Source organism: Nuphar pumila, chromosome 10, assembly GCF_984573655.1.
Source record: "Nuphar pumila chromosome 10, dmNupPumi1.hap1.1, whole genome shotgun sequence".
Classification (NCBI taxonomy): Eukaryota; Viridiplantae; Streptophyta; class Magnoliopsida; order Nymphaeales; family Nymphaeaceae; genus Nuphar; species Nuphar pumila.
Genome location: NC_143258.1, coordinates 4,569,890 through 4,592,015, shown reverse-complemented (window position 1 = coordinate 4,592,015; position 22,126 = coordinate 4,569,890). Strand labels below are relative to the sequence as shown.

The window sequence follows — 22,126 nt, the reverse complement described above, 5'->3', positions numbered from 1 at the left end:
AAGTGGTTTCAAGAGTTCCTATTCCCTTAATATCCAAAGATGTACCATCGACCGTAGAAACAAAATATTGGAAAGAATTAGTGCTTGGTTTGGATAAAAGCGATACATTAGGAGTCATATGAAATAAAGCACCCGGATCAAAAATCCAAGAAGACATACCGGGAGTTGATGAAAGCGCGGCACTAGAAGTAGTTGTGGAAGAGTTGGTCCTCACACATTGTTGAAATGCTTTCGTAGGTTGTGCAATGGAATCCTTGATATCTTCATCCATTTTTTTATCTTCATTTGAGTTGCTTAAGTTCTCTCCAACGGAAGCCACTTTTCTCTTAGGACAATCGGGTCTAAGATGCCCCGGTTCATTACAATGATGATACAATTTTTCTTCCACCACCATTGTTGTTATAGTTATTTTTCCAAAAGTCAGGAGGTTTATATGTCCTCGTATTATTACTTGGTTTATATACCACATGTACTTCACCAATATCATTTTTTAGAGCCAACCGTGTTTCTTCTTGGCATAGATCAGCAAGAATTTCACTAAGAGGAGTTCAAGCCCTATAAAGTAGGGATCCTCATAGTTGATCAAATTCGGGCCTAAGCCCATGGATGAATTGAAAGAATCTCTCTCTCCATTTGTTTTGCCTTATAGCAATAGCACTTTCTTCCTATTGGAGATCAAGTTCATCCCATAGAGGAGATAAAGTACTATAATAATTTCTAATACTCATATCTCCTTACTTGGTTGCTCTCACTTTTTCTTGCAAAAAGAAATGTCTAGCAAGATCTATTTGAATGTACATACCTTTCATGAAGAACCATACTTCATTTGCCTTCTTAAATTTGGTTAGATTAGCATAATTTTTGAACTCCACATTGTTCATGGTTACTTTCTCAATCTTCAACTTTGGATGGGTATTCATCAATGGCCTTGGCTTTTTATTCTTCATTCAAGGCTTTTTCCTCATTTCCTTCTTGGTGAGCTTTAGTCGAGGTTCTGAAACCGTACCACATACAAATCTCCAAAGTTTCTTACCTTTAAAGTTGTTTTCCAAAGTGGTCGCTCACATTCTATAGTTAGTCCCATTCAATTTGAATGAGAGATCCATCTTTGAATCCTTGTCAGCCATTATGGAAGAGAGGAAGGAAAGAGGATAACAAGTGTGCAAAATACAAGCGCACAAAAAATAAAATACAAGAGAGTCCCAAGAGTGCTCAATCACCTAGGGGCTCTGATACCACGTAATGAAACACTAGTGCAAAAAACAATGTCACAAAGTGACTATAACGAATGCACAAGCACGTAAACAAGAAGCCACTAACGGGCAAAATACAATAGGTCACAAAAAGCTAGGCACCAAACACACAATGTGAGAGAGAAATCTTGAAATATAAAAAATAATATATTGAAATGCTATAGAAAAGCATTGGAGAGAGGTGGGGGCAAAAGCCCCTTCTACACACTTTATGGGACCAAGGGAGGCTCCCATAGAGTCATTGGGAGCTGCCCAACAATTACATTTGTGACCGTTGGGGAGGGTCCCAACGACTCTATGGGTTGGACCCTCATGCCCCTTCACAAATGAAAAATAACAAAAAAGAAAAAATGTGCCTAGTGGACATGTCTATTTACAATTTTACATAATAAGAAAAAAACTAAATTGCCCCTAGTGGGCATTGCAAAAGATAAGAGAAATAATATATATATATATATATATATATATTAACAGATACTTGGTGAGAAGAATTAGATTGCTTAATGTGCATGTGCATATCAAGTGTTTGATAATTTGTTTGAGTGATCTGTACACAGAGTTTTTGTGCTTGGTTTGAGTAGTGTGCACAATAACTGATTAATACTTTGTCTACTCCATTCACGTGTGGTTGCTAGATAGTATGTTATGAGTGCTGTGGATGTTATTTTTTAAGGGGGTATCCATTTTGTGTTGATTGGCTGATTGTGGTTGTCATGAAAAATGGAGAAGGTAAGAAGTGAGAGCAAAATACAGTGCAACTATTGCAAGAGGTTTGGCCATATGAAGTACACTTGTTCTAAGTTGGCCAGATAGAGAGTTGCTTCTTCTGCCCAAGTATCATCGGTGCCTAGTGCAGTTATATTTGGTGATGCCAAAGTTGATTTGCATACTAAAGTGCTAGAGCAAAACCGACACCCCCTTGCTCAATCAGTTGTCACTCTATCATCATCTTCTTATTCATCTTGTATTGCCCCTGCAGGTATACCTAAAGCTTGCTCTGGTTGGTTGATAGATTCAGGAGCATCATGTCATATGACTGCAAATGAATCTTTGTTGACCAATTGTATGCCTTGTCAAGGCTCATTTCGCACTGCGCATGGTACCACTATGTTTGTCTCTGAAGTAGGATCTATCTAATCACAGTTTGATTCTGCATATCATTTGCATATCTCCAATGTATACCATGTGCCATCTCTTGCTATGAACTTGATTTCTATTACACAAATAACTCGTCATAACTATGATGTCATATTTTATCTTATTGGTTGTGTTACAGGATCAGCAATTTGAGAAGAAACTTGGGATTGGGCACAGAAAAGGACATTTGTATTATCTTGATTCATTAGATTTGAGACCTCAGTCACACATTGCTTTTGGGTATCGTACTGCAGCCTTAGATTTGTTAGTTCTATGGGTCATGTATCTAGTTCTAGACTTCGGCATCTTTCTCGTGTGATTGCGAGATAGTGTGTTGTTATTTCGCTGCCATCTTTGAGGTACTGAGTTGAAGAAGATGATCACCACCAAAAGAGGAACAGACAAAAATTCCCCTCCACTAAAAAAGTAGGCATGAACATCCTTCACCACCACAAGAAACAAAAAATTCTTGTACAAGTGAAACTAGGGAAAAATCTCAATAATAGAACAAAAGAGTGAAGAAAATCAAGAACATTCTACAGATCTTGTCAAGAAAATGGATTGTAATATTAGGTTAATAATTTCTAATAAACTAGACATTCATTTATCCTTTGATTATATTGTGAAATGTCTTATTGGCCGTGATGATTTTCTGTTATTTTACAAGCATTAAGATTGTGCTTTGACTTAATCATTATTCAGTCGGTACCTAATAGCTAACAGTTTTCTACAACGCCTATAAAAAGATAGTCTTCTATAAGGTCAAAATAATGTTTGAATATGACCAGTTCATCATACTAGTACTCAAACATGAATTCCTGATTATCTTTAGTATTCATATTATGTTCTATTCATCATAATATTGTCGACGTGTTTACATGTCTAATTCATTTATAAATGATCCAATGATATTTCTCTATTTTAAATCCTCTCTATACAAGCTATGACACACTTATTGAAAAAAAAATGCCCAGTGTACAAACATTAACAATGTAGATAAGTTTCGTAGAAAAAAAACAAATGTAGATAAGTGAATTCAAAAGGAAAAAGTTATTATAAATTACAATGAAAATCAAATTTCAGTGACTTCAACAGTCATGTATACACAACTACTAGATGAATAACAATTGAATGATAGAAAGACCAAAAATTACATAACAGGAAAAAAATAAATATCGACTCACATATTCATGAGGTTGCTAAAACAAAATGTCACAACCTAAATTGAGTAGGACACCAACCTCTTCCCCAAAGGCATCCAGATATGGTGAAGGCCATGGTGATTGACGAGCAGATCTTTGCAGCAGGATGGTGGTCCTCTGTTTAAAGAGCAATAATCATAACTTTGAAATGGAGGCAACAACAAGAAACAAAACATAGTTCATGGAAAACATTAAGCCAAATGCCAATAACATATTCAAATTCAAACCTTGATCAAAAGAAATACGCCGATACCAGCAGCACAAGACATCGCATGCTGTTGGCACTCACTCTCCCTAGTCAAGAACGAAGTTACAACTGTAAGTAACCACCAAGATGCACAATCCACACAAGAGCCTCCAACGAGAGAACTGCTTGATGAAAACGTGAGAGATTATAAAAAAAAGGAAAAAAACCTGCAGCAAGAGAAACGCCTGGGAGAGCATAATCTACCACATAACAAGCATAGTGCTGGTTGCTCCAAATTAGATTTGCATTGAGGGCATTGTCTCTTTATATACCTAAAACAACATACACACTATTATGGGACAACAGCCGAACCTCACAAAGTTATTCCTCATGTAGCAGAACAAGGCATGAACACACTTTCAGGAGGACAACCAACCTCTCCAAGAGATCCTGGTAAAGATGAGGCAAACATATCAACTGAAACTGAACAGCAGGGCAAGAGTATATACATCCATAGCCACGAACACCTAACCCCTTGCGAAAGTGCTCAATCCATTTGAGGGCAAGAACATTTAGTGCTTCATCCTCAAGAACAACCTCCAGTGCAGGAATCTGGAAGAGGTCTTGTAGCTTATGCACCTCCTCAAGCTCCACAGAAATACTATCAACAGATTCCCTTACATTATCAATCATCCCTCGAGATATTTCTTCCCAACCATGATAGCTACCACAAAAAGGTGCTGATGCGGAACGTCTTAGTAATTTCCATAATAATGCACATCTCCGCAGATATGGAAGGGTAAACCGATGTACCATGACAACAGGTGGGCAAGAAAAATCCAGATAATTGGATGCAAAATATTGTTGACCAACCGCAGCCTCAACCATAAGCATTTGAACAGAACTGATAAGACGGTGACCAGATACTAGTTCTGATAGGTCAAAACGATATTTAACACATGTTATCAGTGCCTGCATCTCAACAAATATGGTATTAACTATTCTGCACATACATTGCAAATTAAATAAAACAAACCCATTTCAAGTGAAAGAAAAATTTTCAAGAGAACAAACTGCCAGCAGAGTTACCTGCAGTACACAGACAGCATAGAACAAATGAACAAGAGGCACAAATGATTCCACCCATGATGGAAGAGGAATTGGTAGACAAAATAAAACCCACATCAAGGAAGAAAAAGGATCATGTACAAGAATGGGGTCAGCAGCTCTTTTCCAAAATTGGATGTCAGGGAAGAACTTTCCCTTTCCATCCTGCAACAGTCGTGACATATCACCTGCCAAACAAAATGTTGAGAAACATAAATTAGATGAAGAATCATGTACATGTTACATTCTTCAAACTCAAATACCATTATTGTTAGAAGATGCTGAGGTTAATGAATGTTTTTACAACTAGTTGAATACTCCTACTATTTCCAACATATGAAACATCTAATGTCATAAACCATGTTTGAATTGTTTGACCCCAATGAAGACCTCTCACAGATTGAACATTAGCATATTGGCCACAAGCATATGACTACCAAGATCTGTTCATTAATTGGGGGAAGAATCAGCACGAATTGCAATTTTTGAGGAAACTATTGATCATTTGGTTAGACAGTTGTTTGTTTTAATTTCACTACTCATGCACCCAATACTTGGTTAATGTTTAAAGAAACTTATCTTTCTTTGCTTCCAAAGAGAAAAGGTAGACTCAGAATATACTTCAGCCTCCATCTATAACCCTTGCACCCATTTAAAGTTCTAAACCCTGGCATATGCATGTTGGTTAAGAACAAGACATACTTCTAAAATGCATTTTCTCACACATCTAAGTTAGTACATAAGTTTCCTCTAAACATAAAAATCGTAGAAAATATGTCATTCCTTGAATTTGCCTTGGAACAAGGTTGCAAGCCTGCAACATTTGCTACATGACAGCATGCTATGTATACTTCCACACATTAGACTTTTAGCATGAGGTGGAAAGGACCACATCGATGGAGGAAATATCCATTAGTTCACCATCAGAAACTAATGCATGGATGGTTGATAGTGTCACTATGAATCACATGGCTGGAAATCCAGGCGATTTTTCTAACCAAACTATGATAAATTGATAGCCAATGATGGGATCCAACACCCCATTACTAAGATTTAGGGATGGGAAACGAGACAAGCAGCTCACTGTTAAGCTTGGCTCGATGAGCCAAGCCATTAGCCAGCTCGCTTAGGTATCCTAGCCGAGTATGAACAGGAGAAGTCTGGCCTGTCTTATATATTATATATTTCATACATATTCTATATACATTATACAGATTATATATATTTTATACAAGCATAAAATATATTATATATTATAAATTTTTTAAAAACACTTAAAAATATAGTTTTAAATAAAATGAGCCAGCACATGATCGCCTCATAACGAGCTCGGGCTCATGAGCTGAGCCTAAGCAGCGGTTCACCCTTAATAAACCAGGCCCGAGCAGGCCGAGATCGGCTCTTTTGGCTTATTTATTAGCCCTAGTCAGATTGCTAATGTGACTCTTTAGTTGTCAAAGGCCCCCTTCACATTAAGATTGTGTTCTTAGTTCCTAAATACAAAAGAAACCATATGCCAATTTCTCAATTACCCGATGAATTTCAATTGGCTTGTGTTTTTACACCTGAATCTGTGTTTTAAAGGATCCATCATCAAGGACAATGTGAGCTAAACAACATTGTTGTGGGGAACCCTGCAATAGGTCTTACCTCACAAAAGAAACTCAAATTAGTTGCTAGTTCTTGGAGTCAATAATGATGTAGGCCTATGGCACCACAGGCTGGATCATTATTCTCTTAGAAAATCAATAAACTTCGTACTGTTAAAGTATGTGTGTATTTCTAGTGTTGTTTGTATATATAAGTAGAGTCGGAGCTAGTCATAGTTCCAATGGTCATATCTGTCCAGATTTAGTTCTTTCGACATTGTTGTATCAATTTATATTGTTAGGGATATTTCAGTAAAAAAAAAAGTGTAATGAGAGGAGTCAATCCCTTTATGTTGTATTCTCTTTTCTTTTTGTAATGAAGTTGGTGTTTCCTCATCCTTTGCTCCCTCTTGCTTCTTCTCCTTCTATATGGTATCATAGCCATATTCAACACATAGAGAAGAGATTTTGTGCATTGGAGGAGGCACATAAGCTTCATTCGTCAAAGGGAGATCATCTGTGTTGAAGATTGAAGAAAGAAATTGCTGACATCATCCCTAAATCAATGACCCGGATTGAAGGAAGGTTGATGGCCACTTTTATTGAGGAATTTTTTTACTTGATTTTACAAGGTTTATGAGTGAATAGCAGGCGATTTGGTAAAGGGCCAACGTTTTCTGAAAATTTTTCAAGAATTTCTGTTTGGCAGTAAACAGTTGAACAGATTTAAGATTTAAGAATCTTGATAACTTATCGATTTCAGAGGGTTTTAAAGCCTTAGACTGCTTTCTTTTGGGTTGTTTTTGAGTAATAAGATTAGAAATTTGATATGAACTCATTTGGATGTAATTTGGACAAGTTCTATCATGGTTTTGAAGCAATACTAGCAGTCGGTGGGTGCAAAATTATCAAGATTTCTGATATCAATAGTTGTTTAGCCCTATTTAGCTTTGTTTTAAGAGATCATTCAGTTGATTGTCGTAAAACTTCATGGTTCGAACTACGCAAATTGGTGGAGTTTATGATGGTGGTGATAGAGGGACGTGGACTCAAAGGATATTTGGATGGGACTGGTGCCAAGCCTAAGCAAGATGTACTGGATTATGAAAAGCAGATAAAGGAATGGAGGATGAATGATGCCAAGGTTAAGGTGTGGATTCTTAGTTCAGTAGAGCAAGGTATTGCTTTCAACCTATGTCACAGGGATTCGGCTAGCAGGGTGCCGCACCCGCGTCGACGGCGGGTGCGGCCAACCCGACCCTGGGTGCGTTGACCGCACCCAGGGTCATTTCGGTCCATTTTTTTGGATTTTTTTTTTTTAAATAATTGCCCTATGAAATGGACTGCGGAATTTAAAAAAAAAATGGACCCGCGCCGGGGGGAACCCCCTTATATATATATATATATATAATTTATTATTATTATTATTTTTTTTACATTTTTGCCCCTGCCGCGCCCCCGCACCCGGGTTTTTTGGAAGTGCCGAATCCCCGCACCCGCACCCATGTGACATAGCTTTCAACCTTGCTAAATTTCAAGAAGCCAAGGATGCATGAATATTCTTGGAAAGTGTGTCTAAGCAAGACAAATGGGCTAAAGAGTATTGATTGATGCTGGAGCTTACGGATCTCAAGTAAGAGAACAAATCTATAGAGTGTTTCATTTTAGAGATTTGGCAGCTATGGGATTCTTTTGCACTAATGGAGCTTAAGGAGAGGTGCACTAAATGCAAAGACTACAAGGAATGCATGAAGATCAACAAAGTAAAGGAGAGGTTGTATGTTATTGGCCTTGTGACCCGAGTTAGATAATATGAAGGGTGCCATACTGCACAGAGCTTCACTTCTTGCCCTCCTTCAGACTCTATATGAGCTCATAGCCAAAGAGACTAAGATGAAGTCTCTTGCTGTTCAACCATTTGAGGAGTCGGTATTGGTTGTCACCAATCAAAATGAGAGGCATAGTGGAGGCAAATCAGACTCATTTGGTGCTCCCAGAGGTGACTAGAGTGGTGTCAAGTGCCACTATTGTAGAGAGTTGGAGCATATGAAGAATACATGCCCAGCTCTTAAGAAGAAAGGTTTGGAGTAGCCAATAATACCTTCACAAAAGAGATGCAGTAGATTCGCCAACTCTTGGCTCAATAATCTCTTTTCAGTTGATTCTGCTTCACTGGCTTAAACCTATCATTTGTGTCATCTACTTCTAGTAGTTTTCGAGCAGTTATCTCTGATGTGCATTCAAGTTGGTTGATAGACTTAGAATCATGATTGAGAAAGAGTTTTTGTTAACCAACTGTACACCTTGCAGTGCGGCCTTTCACACTGCTAATGGATCTATCATGAATGTACCAAAGATTGGTTCCACTACCCCTTTATTCTACTTCCAAAACCAAGGTGAATATTTTGAAGTGTACCTTGTTCCTTTTCTTGCTATGAACCTAATCTCTATTAGCCAAATTACTCAACAAAGTTGTGACATTACTTTTACTCTTGTCGATCGTATGTGCAGGATCAATCTACAAGGAGGAAAACTGAGATTGAGAAAGGGCATAGAAGGGGACACCTCTACTATGTGGACCATCTTGGAGTCTCAAAGGATGATGGAGTCAAGTCTTGATCAAAGAAGTTCTTTGAGAGAAGGGGCTAGAGTATGGGAGATTATTAGTCATATTATCAGACCTAAGGAAAAAGAATACCATGAGTAATCTAGGAGGGAGGGAGGACGATTGTCTTTCCTTACTTCAGAGATAGTATCCCAAACCATCAAGAAGCACCTACCACCACTAATGCAGGCACTACTCCAACCAAGCAACAAGGCCCACTTAACAACAAGACTCCAAGATACTACAGCCTCACTGACAAAAGAAAGACAACAATGCTAACCCACCGAGAAATGTTGAAATCACTCCCTTCAAAGACATAAGATTTAGCTTCATTAGTTGTGACACCATAATGAGATTACTTTTAATTTGAGAAATTAAAAAGGTATTTAGAAGATTCAAACATTTAGAATGGGCATGGACATGAGCTAAGCCTCTATTGGGCACACATTTCCATCCCCAATGTCAATTTTTCCTTTTCCAAGATAAGGGAATAAATATGAGAATTTACCTATATCACCAATGATGTGATGCGCTACTTTTCGGTCAGTTTTTAGGATAGCATGTTTGAGAATCATTATAGCACTAATCCTATCATATGATTTGGCCTCATATCAATTAGATATAAAAGAATGCATTCATGTTCACGTCTTAAACGAAGTTCACATGAAGCAACTACAAGTACCTCGGTTCTATTAGATTCACCCAAGAAAGTTTGTGTAGATTCAAGAGATCAAGTTCCAGTCATAAACAAGCATCCAGGACCTGGTATTGAAGCTTTTATAATTTAATTAAGGAGTTGGGCTTCAAAAAGGTGCCTGTCCAGAACTCTCTATTTGCTTATTTTAGTAGCCAAGGTATTGTGCTTTTACTTTTGTATGTGGATGATGACAAAACTGGCAGTTCAAAATGTCCCAACTCCCAATAAAGAATTAAAAAAACTTTGCTCATGAAAAGCTCAAGATGAAAGATTTAGGCAGTTTCAATATTTCTTGGGAATTGAAGTTGATAAAGGCAAGGACTAAATCAAATTTCACAACAAAAGTGTCTTTGATGTCTTGAAGAATCGTGAATAATTAGAAACCAACCAATACCTCAGCAGCCATAAACAAAATTTGTCCAAGGATGAAGGTGATTTGAATGAAGACCTGGCAAATATAGAAGCATGGTATGGACCTTAAATACTTTATGCTTGTGAAGCAAAATATATCTTTCATGGCCCAGATTTCCCAATTCATGCACTAACCCACCAATGTTCACATGGAAGCATTTAGGAGGATTATGAAATATGTTGAAGAACCATGAGGTACGAACTAAAGTATTTCAAAAATGGAATCCTCCCAAGCCTTTCGAGATGAGAAAGGCATCAAATGGCTTTGACTACCATGTAAATCTGGCCAGCTACCTCCAAGAGAGAAAGGTTAGAAAGGAGGGAATGGAGAGAAGGATAAGCTGAAGCCAAAATCCCAAAGATGCACAATGCAGAAGGCCAGCCCCCATTGAATTGGTAATTATAAACATAGTTACCATAAAAAGAGCTTCACAATAGAACATAGTTACCATAAAGGACTTAATACAATAGGAATACATTTGTACACAACTGCATGACTGCCATGCTGCAATACTTAATACAATAAATTATTTTTAAATAGCCAATATTTCAACCAAGCCACAGATTTGGTGCCATCAGGTGAAAATGACAATTTTGTCCTTGTTCTTTGAGGATATTATCAGTATGTCCCTGAGGTCAAATTCCATGTCCACTTTCTTGATAAACTTGACCATTTAAGCATACATATTTTTCAATTAGAAAACATCCTGGCTTAAGCTTAGACTTAGACGTCACTAGTGAAAGTGTTCAAGTTCCGCTCCAGCTCAAGCTGAGCTCAAGCCTTGCGCATGTTATACCAAGTTCTACAACATGTGCTTTTAGTGTGAGGGTTACTGAATCTATAGTCATCTTCAAAAATCAAAATCCTCATTGATGTACTCGTGTCTACATATTCTCAAACTTAACAATTAACTAGACAACCAAAATAGAAGACCAACAAATTTTCTTACCTTTTCGGCTACCTTCAGAGAACTCATCCAGAGAAACACCAGAACTTATGGACTGAGAAAAGAGTTGCATGCCTCTAAACCTCAAAAGCACCTGAATATGATTCTGATTATGGTTTATTTGGCCAAGTTGGAGCAGCAAGGACAATATAAATCCTGTAGTTGAGTCCATTTCCTTGTTTAAAGCTTGCTGCCTAGAAACAGAATCTGATTTCCCATGACGAGCAGCTATTTCAGTTGATAGAAGAGTATATCTCAACACATCCCATAGAATCAGTGAATGGTTTACCCTCCCAGATGTCAACAATGCATTCCCTCTGTCAGGAAAATACAATCTGAAGAGAGTTTGCAAAAGAGGCTCTATGGCTGGCTTCACACTTTCATCAAGTCGCGATGAAAACACTTTACGGTACCCACTCTTTCTGACCAACTTCTCAACAACTTGCAGAAGAGACAAAGCTTGTGGAATCATAATTCTGCAATTACCTGAAGCTGATGAAGTTGATGAACTAGTGTCTGATGATTGTCTGTCAAATAGCATTATAGGCTTCTCAATCTTGCCAGAACCAGTAGGTGGTACTGGTAAGACAGAATTTGCAAATCTTCGGCAGACAGGGCAGAGGAATTCTCCCTGAAAAAAAAATAAAGACTTACATTCAGACAAGCACATTGACCAAAACAAGAAGACAAGGTAAATTAAAATACAACTAAATCCTGAAAATAAACTTAAAACAATACCTGATCTGGATCTACAATGTGCACTCCTTCAAAAACCGTTCTGCTAGCATATCTGCAGCAATTAATGACTGTTGTTAGACAGTCAAGACTTTAGAGCAACAGGGTACACAATTTTTTGAAAACAAACAATGCATAAGTACTTATGAAAATATCAGTAAGGAAACAACCCAATATGCAAAGAAAAGACGGGTTTTTTCCTCTGTTCACTTTTTGTGTTTTGCACTTCTTTAACTACTTTATGGCTCTCTAAATTTATCTGAAAATATTGTTTTCAACATCAACATGGATTGGTAACCATCTTCCAGTGCATAATTAACTATAGAAGGTTATGAAAGAAGATGAGACCCACAATCGAATCTTCAAATGATACTCACAAGAACCACGAAGGATCATAAACAATACACACTCACAAGAACCACTAGGGTTCACACAATATACCCAAAAAAGGGTATGCAAAGCAATAGAAAAATATAATCTTTATTCAAATGAGAAAACACCCTTACAAAAGAATATGTTACAAGGGGGAATCACCCCATATTTATAATACTCAAAAGAGGAGGCCAAGAGGGAGTAGTTGGACTCCCAAGTCCCAACGGCTCAATTTAGAGCCGTTGGGGATCCAACGACTCTATAGTACAAATGCTTTTTGACTTTGGTCAACAAGCAAAGAGGTCTAGGAATGTCAAAAAAATAAAAATAAAACCTAACCTAATTACATTCTAACTAGAATACATAACTAGACTAAAAAACTAAAGGGATTACAAATGATATTACATTTTTTAACAGGTTACAGCATTGAGCATCCATATAAAGGCACATGAATGATTTACTAATATAGTCACCAGTATAGTTCAAGATAATCTCTCACGTGAAGGTTTTTCTCAGAGTTATTTTCAATAAGTAGTTTTTCTCGAAAAAATCTCGGGAATTTTAAAATTTTAAATATAAAAATAATAAGAAAGATAAGAAAATAATAGTTTTGTATGATTTTTTCTTGCAAAAGTATAAGGAAATAAGTTTGAAAAAGTTTTAAAATACAAAACATTAGGCTTCAATATATAGAAATATTTTTTTCCAAAAATATCGCAATATCATGAGGGCTTGTTCTGGGACCGATGGAGGGATGAAGTGTCGATGAAAGAGCAGTTTGAGCTCAATCAAGAATGGGGCGGTAGTGGTCTGCCAGCAAGCTCATTCTGATCTTGGATGCAGTACATTGGAATCCTGATGCAACAGTTGCTAGTTTCAGCAGAGCAGACAATCTTAAAGTAGATTAGCCAAGTTTTTCCTCCAACTGGATAGGCACAAAACAGCCATATACAGACTGATGTGCAAGCACGCACATTGATCATGCTCGCTCCTGGCACCTTCTCTCTTTTAGTTATGCACTAAAAATGTCTTGACCGTTTGCATTTTCTAAGTCCAAATTTTGCCTACAACATTCAACACAGTACTTGTTTAAAATGATACTCCCTGTCGTTTCCCCTGTTTGACTTGCAACTTACAACATCAGATATTGAAGAAAAAGGTTCTCTTTCAGAGCATAGACGAAAATAGAATGCCAGAAAAAGAAGCAACAAAGAGATAGTCAAACTATGAGAAGTGGTAGATATTTGACATTTCCCTTTACAGGGTATGCATGATAACTGGCAAACTAAAATTTAGTTGATAAAATGCACTTGAATGGCAGTTCAGATGTACACATAAAAGGATCAATATATCGAAGAACAGAATATATGCATTAATATCAGCTAAGAATATACCTCTGCTTTAGAGAAAGCAAATAACGGTTCCGACATTCCTGATGAACAGCATGCCCGCACGAAGAAACATGAATCCCATCACAACCTAAAGGACCAAATCCACCAAATTTTGATGTGGCATCTCCGTTTGCTGCAGAACCATAACCACCAGCTTGATGGATATCAGAAACCCATCGAGACACAGACTGCACATAATCACTTAACAAAGCCAAATCTGCATCCCAACCAACTGCAGTACCTTCAGAATGTGAAATAGAAAAATTTTGATGTCCCTCCCATAAATGTCTTGGCTCCATTGTATTGTCAGAAGTATTGCCCCGAAATGAATTATCGTTAAGATCAGCAAACACATCAATAGAAGACGTGTTGTCATCAGCATCATAATATGCCATACTCACGAGATCAGGAAAATGTTCAACTTCAGTTCGTCTTCCACCACGAATAACCACATTTACTGCATTCCGGATCATCTCCACCAAGTGGATTGATGGATTCATATCCATGCTGTTGGAGTCAATATTTCCACCAGACGTGTCTACCATATGATTAGAGACTGATAAATTGTCCAAGTCCCTTTGACAAAGCTCATCCCATGAAAGTGGGGCTTTCTCAACAAAACTTGTCAAGCGAGATTTCTGTTTTCCATTAAGGTGATAGCAACATTATTTATGTATGTAATATCATGCATTAGTGCAAAGCCGGAACAAAATCAGAACGTTAAGACAAAAAGACTGCTTACCTGGAGATGTATCAGATATGATACAGGGCTTCTTGAATAAGCATCTCGACAAAGAGAACAGACATCAACTGCTTCTTCAGGAAAACTTTTATCAGGAGAAGTTTGCTCCTGTATCAAGTTTGACGAATCTAACTCATCAACAGCTGATGCACTTGGGTTTGCAAGAAATTTGGACTGTGCATCTTTCATCCATGCCTGCAAGTGAAGGACATTAAAAAACTAATCAGCAAAAAATCACAAAGAATATATGCTAAGCAAGAGAAAGTCATTGAACAGAATGCAGTATTAAGGACATTTTGGAAGAACATTGTAGTTGCAATTCATAGAATATTAGAGGCCACTGCTAAAGTGTTGTTTTTCTCTGCTGTTGTTAAGTAGCTACAAAGAGCTTCTACAGCCCCTACAACTAGTCTCTCAAACTTACAACGTGGTTTGTCAGACTTTAGCTGAAACAGTGGGTGCACATAAAGGCAGTCACCATACCTAGATGTTTTCACAATCCTAGGAGGAAGTTTTTACCAAAAAAGAAATATCTCAGTTGCACTCCACAGAATACTGTCACCAAGGATCAAGATTGACTAGTTACATAAAAGTCTGCGAAGACTTGATGAAAAGGCTTGCAGCAACCAGACCCACATAGCCAACATTAAGTACATAACACATACATATTTAAATATACCTACATATATAGATACATACATATATTAAATGATTGTATATATGTATCTGCAATGTATGTACAAAATCAACTCTAGTTCACATCAAATATATGAGAGGACATGTTGACTTAGTTGACAAAAGTGGGAACCGTAAATCAATAACTGATTCCTTCTCAACTTGCCTCACAATAAGCAGCCACTTAACCAGGTGAAACTGGCAAGAACATTGCAGTTGGATGGTCTCCAGGTAGAAAATTAGCAGATTCTTTTTAACAGTTTCTTAGCTTTGAAGTAAGCCTTGACTTGGTTATTACCTTTATTTTGGGGTCAAAACCATATGATTCCAAACCTTCCATATGCTAAAGCACTTCAGGGCTTTTATGCCCTCAAATCTCTAAAAAGCCTAAACCATCAAACCAGTCCCTTTCCCAAATGACCAGACATTTAGCCAAGCATAACTGGCAGCAGAAACTGTAGTTGATTGGCATCCATCAAGAAAATTTACAGATTATTAGCGTTTTCTCAATTTTTTTTCTCTTTTTCCATTTGGACTGAAATAAACCTTGACAGACTAAGCGCCTAGTCACCCTAAATGCAGGTCCAGCGCCTAGTCGCCCTGACACAGGTCTAGCGCCTAGTCAAGTGTATCTAGGCGCTGGACCACTCAAGGTAGCAATATCGACTAGGTGATACCTAGGTCGCCTAGTCAGCGACTAGACTGTCCCCAACTAGGTGCAGGGACAGCCTAGCAATTTTTTCGTTAAAAAAGAGAATAAGAAGGTGGGAGAGGTTAATCTTCTTTTCACCCCTCTGTTTTTTCTTCCTCTTCTTTTCCTCTCTTCTTCCTCTAGTCTGCGCCCCTCTTATTCTTCTTCTCCGACCCTCTGCTTCATCCTTTTCCTACTCTTTTTTTTTCTCCCCCCCCCCCCCCCCTCCTCCTCCATGACTCTTCCTCTCCCTCTCCTCTTCCAACGACGGCGACAACCTGACTCCTCTCCTCCTCTTCTAATGGTGGCAACGGCGATGACGAAGGCGGATTTTAGGTCTCTCTCTCTCTCTCCTCTTCTACCTCCTCCTCCTCTCTTTCTTGTTATTCCTTCTCCTCCTTCTCTTGTCTTTCTTCTTCCTTCTCCGCCTCCTCCTCCACTCTTTCTTCTTCTTCCATCTCCTCCTCTTCATGTCTTTCATCTTCCTTTTTCGCCTCCTCCTCTCTTTCTTCTTTCTTCTCCTCATTCCTCCTATCTTTCTTCTTCTTCCGTCTCCTCCTTCCTCCTCCTCCCCTCGTTGGCGCAAGGACCAAACCCAGGCCTGCTGGGTTCTGCTTCGGTGAACCCATGCCTGGGTTTATTTTTATTTTTTTATTGATGAGGAATAACAATTGTAGAATGTTAATTTGATTTATTGCATGAATTTATGCATGATGAGTTGATGATATGATAATTGTTTTTATTTCATTAGTGTTAACTTAAAACTATTAAAAATTATATCCTCCCCGTACCCCCGCATCCAAGTTTTTTTAAGGTACCACATCGCCACATCCGCACCCGTATCCTTACCCGCATCTATGTGACATAGGATGTGATCTAAGGATCAGCTCTTGAAGCGTTCAATTACGACACATAGGTGGTTTTTTATAAGGTTCGAAAAATCAACGGTCCAAAATCCTTGTGAAATTTTTATGCTCCAAATATCATTTTTTCATCAAAAACACATGATCCAAGTGCAGGTTGTTAAAATGTAAAACTGTACATATATGTATATATAATAATATTATATTATTATATATATATATAAATACATTTTTAATTTCTTTCTTTTCTGTATTTTTTTTCCTTTATTTTTATTTTTTGTCTTTATGTCATCTAGTTCAGTTTGAACTAGAATGACTGTTGCTCGTCAAGTCCTGTCCAGACTTGACTAGCAATAGAGCTGTTGGACTGTGCCCAACAGCTCTATTGAGTCCTCTTTCAACTGTGTATATAAAGGGGTGCAGCCCCTCTTGTATTTCACTCCAATGCTTCTTAAGCAATTGGTTTTTCATATCAATAAAGAATACATTTTTATTTTTATTTTGTTTCCAGTTATACCCTTTTTAAGGGTTATGCTTTAGTGTCATTCTTGACACTTGCTCTTGTTAATCAAAGCTCGTGTTTCGAAGATCCCCATTTCATTTCATGGTATCAGAGCCGCAGAAGTACTAAATCTTGAGGAAAAGCTGCCTCGGTTTCCGTGCCCGTTTGCAAAAGTGTTCGCCACTTGAAGAGAAGTGTTTTATCACTTCATTGGAGAAGATTTCACATCTTGTTGTATTGTTTTTTTTTTCTTTCTTTCTCATTTTCCTTCTTGTTTCTCTTCTATCCCTATTCTTTCTCTCCTTGTAATCGATGGATGACAATGATAAAGTCACCATCATGCCTATGAAACTAAGCGATACGAACTATGTAACATGGGCTTCAATCATGAAGCACCATATATGGGGAAAAGGCTTATGGGGGATTGTGGATGGTTCCGATTCGGAACCTAAGCTATCTCTTACTAAAAAGGAGGGAGATAAAGACGTCCCTCTATCGGAAGAAGAGAAAATCAAGGCTATTGCCTCATACGAGAAGAAATGGAAAGAATGGAGAATATCTCATGCGAAGATAATGTCATGGCTTATCAATAGCGTTGACATTAAAAAATGCTCAAGTCTTGCCAAATTTGATCATGCCGATAAGGCATGGGAATACCTTAAGAATATGTATTCCCTTAAAGATATTGCACACGTGTGCAACCTCCAAGAAAAAGTTCGAATGATGACACAAGGAGACAAAACTATTCGTGAATATTACAATGGGTTGTCCGAACTTTGGGAAGAACTTTCCCTTTTAGAACCAAAGTGGCATTGTGCCGAAGACATCGAGATTCGTCAGAAACAACTCGATGTTGAACATTTTTACCAGTTTATCACTGGATTAAGGCCGGAATTTGAAACCACTAAATCGGCCCTACTTCACCGGGGAAAAATTTCTTCTATTGTTGAAACTATTGAAGAGTTAACAATGGAAGAAAATCGTCTCCGGAAAGGTTCTTTAAAAATTGAAGATGATTCCGTTTTAGCCGTGTCTAGACCAGGGAATCATGTTCGATCATATAGGCCTCCTCACTTTAACCGACAAAATGGTGACTATGATAAGAAGAAAGTTATTTGTCATCACTGTCATGAACCGGGACACTACAGGCCACAATGTCCTAAACTTAAGGAGCTGAGAGAAAAAAGAGCTGCAATTGCTGGATCGGAGCCTAAAGATCAGGATGCACCAGTTTCCCTGGCCCAACTAATGGAGATCCTTCAGCCTCTCATCAAAGGTGCCTCTTCCTCATCTGAAGCTTCAACCGGCGCAGCAGCCTCATCTTTTTCTGATTTAGGTAAAACTTCTTGGCTTCTTGACTCCGGTGCATCTTTTCATATGACCCCAAATAATCAAAGTCTATCCAAATGTGTTAAAAATAAAACAAGTGTGTCAAAGGTCTTTACTGCTGATGGGACTTCTCTTGAAATAGAAGGAATAGGAGATTTTGAAAAAATTTATAAAACAAAAAATTTTTTTATTCCAGAAATTAGACATGTTCCCAAATTAAATTTAAATCTTTTATCTGTATCTCAAATTTCTGATTATGGGTGTAATATTTCTTTTTTTTCTCATGGTTGTTGGGTACAGGATCGCCAGTCAGGCAAGCTGATTGGAGAAGGCCATAGAGAAGGAGGACTCTATTACATGGATTTTTTGGAAATACCGAAGAAAGTTTTTTGTTATAATATTCAAAAAATAGAGTTGGAACTGTGGCATAAGAGACTTGGTCACCCACATATAGCCAAAATCCAACATTTTCCAAATCTAGGGAAATTTTGTAACTCTGAATCATTTGATTGTAAAGATTGTATTCTCGGCAAAATGAAAAGATTATCATTTCAGAACAGAACCTTTTTCTCTTCAAGACCACTTGAATTAATACACTCGGATGTTTGGGGTCCTGCACCAGTAATTTCTAAAGGAGGATTTGTTTACTATGTTATTTTTGTCGATGATTTATCCCGACATACGTGGATGTACTTTCTCAAACATAAGTCTGAAGTATTTTCATACTTTCAAACTTTTCATAATATGGTTAAAAACAAATTTCAAAATGATATTACTATTTTTCGCACAGATTCAGGGGGAGAGTTTTTATCCACAGATTTTCAAAATTATCTTAAATTGCATGGCATCACACATCAAAGATCTTGTCCTTATACACCTCAACAAAATGGACTGGCAGAACGAAAACATCGCCATATTATAGAAACCACTAGAACTTTATTAATAGCAAATCAAGTCCCTAAAGACTTTTGGGCAGAAGCTGCCTTAACTGCCACCTATCTCATTAATAGGATGTCATCTTCTTCGTTACAAAATATCACTCCCATTGAAAAACTTATGAACATTTCTCCAGACTACTCTAGATTAAGAATATTTGGGTGCAAATGTTTCATATTTACTGACAAAAATGATAAACTTTCCCCTCGTGCGATTCCCTGTGCCTTTTTAGGATATGCTGAAAACCAGAAAGGTTATAGATGTTTTGACTTCAAAAATAATAAACTATATGTGTCTAGAAATGTTTCCTTTCTTGAAAAGGAGAGCTTCTTTGATTTTAGAAAATTAAAAGACGTCACTGAGTACTCCTTTTTGCTAGATCTAACATCAACATCTGATGAATATGACCTTGATTGTAACTTTGATGATGATCCAAGAATTATTGATCTTAATGTTGAAAATAAAGAAGTTCATAGAGATACTAGTATTCAATATTCCAGGCGACAAGAGTCTAATACTCCATGTGCACTTGAGAAATATTCTAACATTCCAACTAGACAATCATCCCGGATCTCGAGGCCTCCAGAAAAGTTTGTATCATACGAGTGTTTCTCACCCACATATAGGGCAGTTATTGCATTAATTCACTCATATGAAGAACCATCCACATATTTTCAAGCAAAAAATGATATCAAATGGATAGAAGCCATGAAAGTTGAATTAGATGCACTTGAAAAGGCTTCTACATGGAATATTCAAGATCTTCCTCCAGGGAAGAAAACTATAGGATGTCGATGGGTTTATAAAATTAAAACCAAGAGTGATGGTACTCTTGAAAGATATAAAGCCCGTTTAGTAGCCAAAGGTTATGCCCAAGAATATGGGATTGATTATGAAGAAACCTTTGCTCCGGTGGCTCGTATGACTACTGTCCGAACCTTAATTGCCTTAGCTTCTATCAAAAAATGGTTTATTTTTCAAATGGATGTCAAAAATGCTTTTTTAAATGGAAAGCTAGTTGAAGAAGTATATATGGAACCCCCTCCTGATCTAAGTATTCCTAAGGGTAAAGTCCTTCGCTTAGAAAAAGCTCTTTATGGACTTAAACAAGCACCAAAAGCTTGGTATGATAGGTTTAGTCGTGTTATGATTGATATTGGTTTTCAATTCTGTTTAACTGACACTGCTTTGTTTATTAAGAATTCTGATGCAGGGATCATTGTGCTTCTTCTCTATGTGGATGATATGATCATCACCGGAAGCGATAAACAGGGAGTTGAAACAATCAAAACACTTCTTAAATCTCATTTTGAAATGACTGATTTGGGCTTGTTGAGATATTTTTTAGGCATTGAAGTTGCTTATTCTCCTAGAAGATATTTATTATCTCAGACTAAATTTGCTTTTGATATTGTTTTCAGGTCTGGTATTACTGATGATAAGAAAGTTGACACTCCAGAAGTTGTTAATGTTAAAATGAAGATTGATGATGGAGAACTTCTTGCAGACCCTACTCCTTACAGACAGCTTGTCGGGGCACTTTCCTATCTATCCATTACCAGACCAGATATAGCACATGTTGTTCATACAGCAAGTCAATTTCAACATGCTCCTACTTCTGTTCATATGGAAGCAGTCATGCGTATTATCAGATACATCAAGTCCTCTCTTTCACGAGGACTTTTCTTATCTTCCTCCTCTTCTCTTGATTTAATTGCATATACTGATGCAGATTGGGGAGGTGATCCCAATAACAGACACTCAACCACTGGCTTTTGTGTCTTTTTAGGGGAATCATTAATCTCGTGGAGGTGTAAAAAGCAGCAGAAGGTATCTCTCTCATCCACCGAAGCTGAATACAGAGCCATGGCAACCACGACCATGGAAGTAGTTTGGCTCCGACGACTGCTTGCTGACATGGGAGTTGAAGCAACAAAGGCTTCACAAATGTGTTGTGACAACAAAAGTGCGATCTACATTGCCAGTAACAGAACATTCCACGAACGCACCAAACACATCGAAATGGATTGTCACTACGTCAGAGAGGAATATCTACACGGGATAATTGATCTGCCATATGTCACTTCAGAATATCAGTTAGCAGACCTCTTTACAAAGCCTCTCGCTGCTCCCCGATTTCACTTTCTCTTAGACAAACTTTCGCTCATTGTACCGTAAGTTTGAGGGGGAGTGTTAAAATGTAAAACTGTACATATATGTATATATAATAATATTATATTATTATATATATATATATATAAATACATTTTTAATTTCTTTCTTTTCTGTATTTTTTTTCCTTTATTTTTATTTTTTGTCTTTATGTCATCTAGTTCAGTTTGAACTAGAATGACTGTTGCTCGTCAAGTCCTGTCCAGACTTGACTAGCAATAGAGCTGTTGGACTGTGCCCAACAGCTCTATTGAGTCCTCTTTCAACTGTGTATATAAAGGGGTGCAGCCCCTCTTGTATTTCACTCCAATGCTTCTTAAGCAATTGGTTTTTCATATCAATAAAGAATACATTTTTATTTTTATTTTGTTTCCAGTTATACCCTTTTTAAGGGTTATGCTTTAGTGTCATTCTTGACACTTGCTCTTGTTAATCAAAGCTCGTGTTTCGAAGATCCCCATTTCATTTCACAGGTTACTAGTAAATCGACCATGCCCAAGACATTTATGGGTTCAGAACCATGAAAAGAAACACTGAAAAAAATGGAAAACTCCATTTAGCATGTTTCATTTAGCACATATGT

General features: G+C 37.5%; 1 protein-coding gene across 2 annotated transcripts in view; it reads right to left on the bottom strand.

Annotated features, from left to right (window-relative positions):
* LOC149823309 (E3 ubiquitin-protein ligase PRT6-like) overlaps nt 1-22,126 on the bottom strand; it is a 133,201-nt gene that overhangs the window by 58,226 nt on the left and 52,849 nt on the right. For both annotated transcript variants that reach the window (XM_090018775.1, XM_090018774.1), the window contains exons 7-15: nt 14,376-14,570; nt 13,637-14,271; nt 11,874-11,925; nt 11,139-11,766; nt 4,869-5,074; nt 4,216-4,751; nt 4,007-4,111; nt 3,820-3,886; nt 3,632-3,709 (exon numbers count right to left, since the gene is read on the bottom strand). In XM_090018775.1, coding sequence (XP_089874901.1) covers nt 3,632-3,709; nt 3,820-3,886; nt 4,007-4,111; nt 4,216-4,751; nt 4,869-5,074; nt 11,139-11,766; nt 11,874-11,925; nt 13,637-14,271; nt 14,376-14,570 — 2,502 coding nt within the window. The remainder of the gene's footprint in view (nt 1-3,631; nt 3,710-3,819; nt 3,887-4,006; nt 4,112-4,215; nt 4,752-4,868; nt 5,075-11,138; nt 11,767-11,873; nt 11,926-13,636; nt 14,272-14,375; nt 14,571-22,126) is intronic.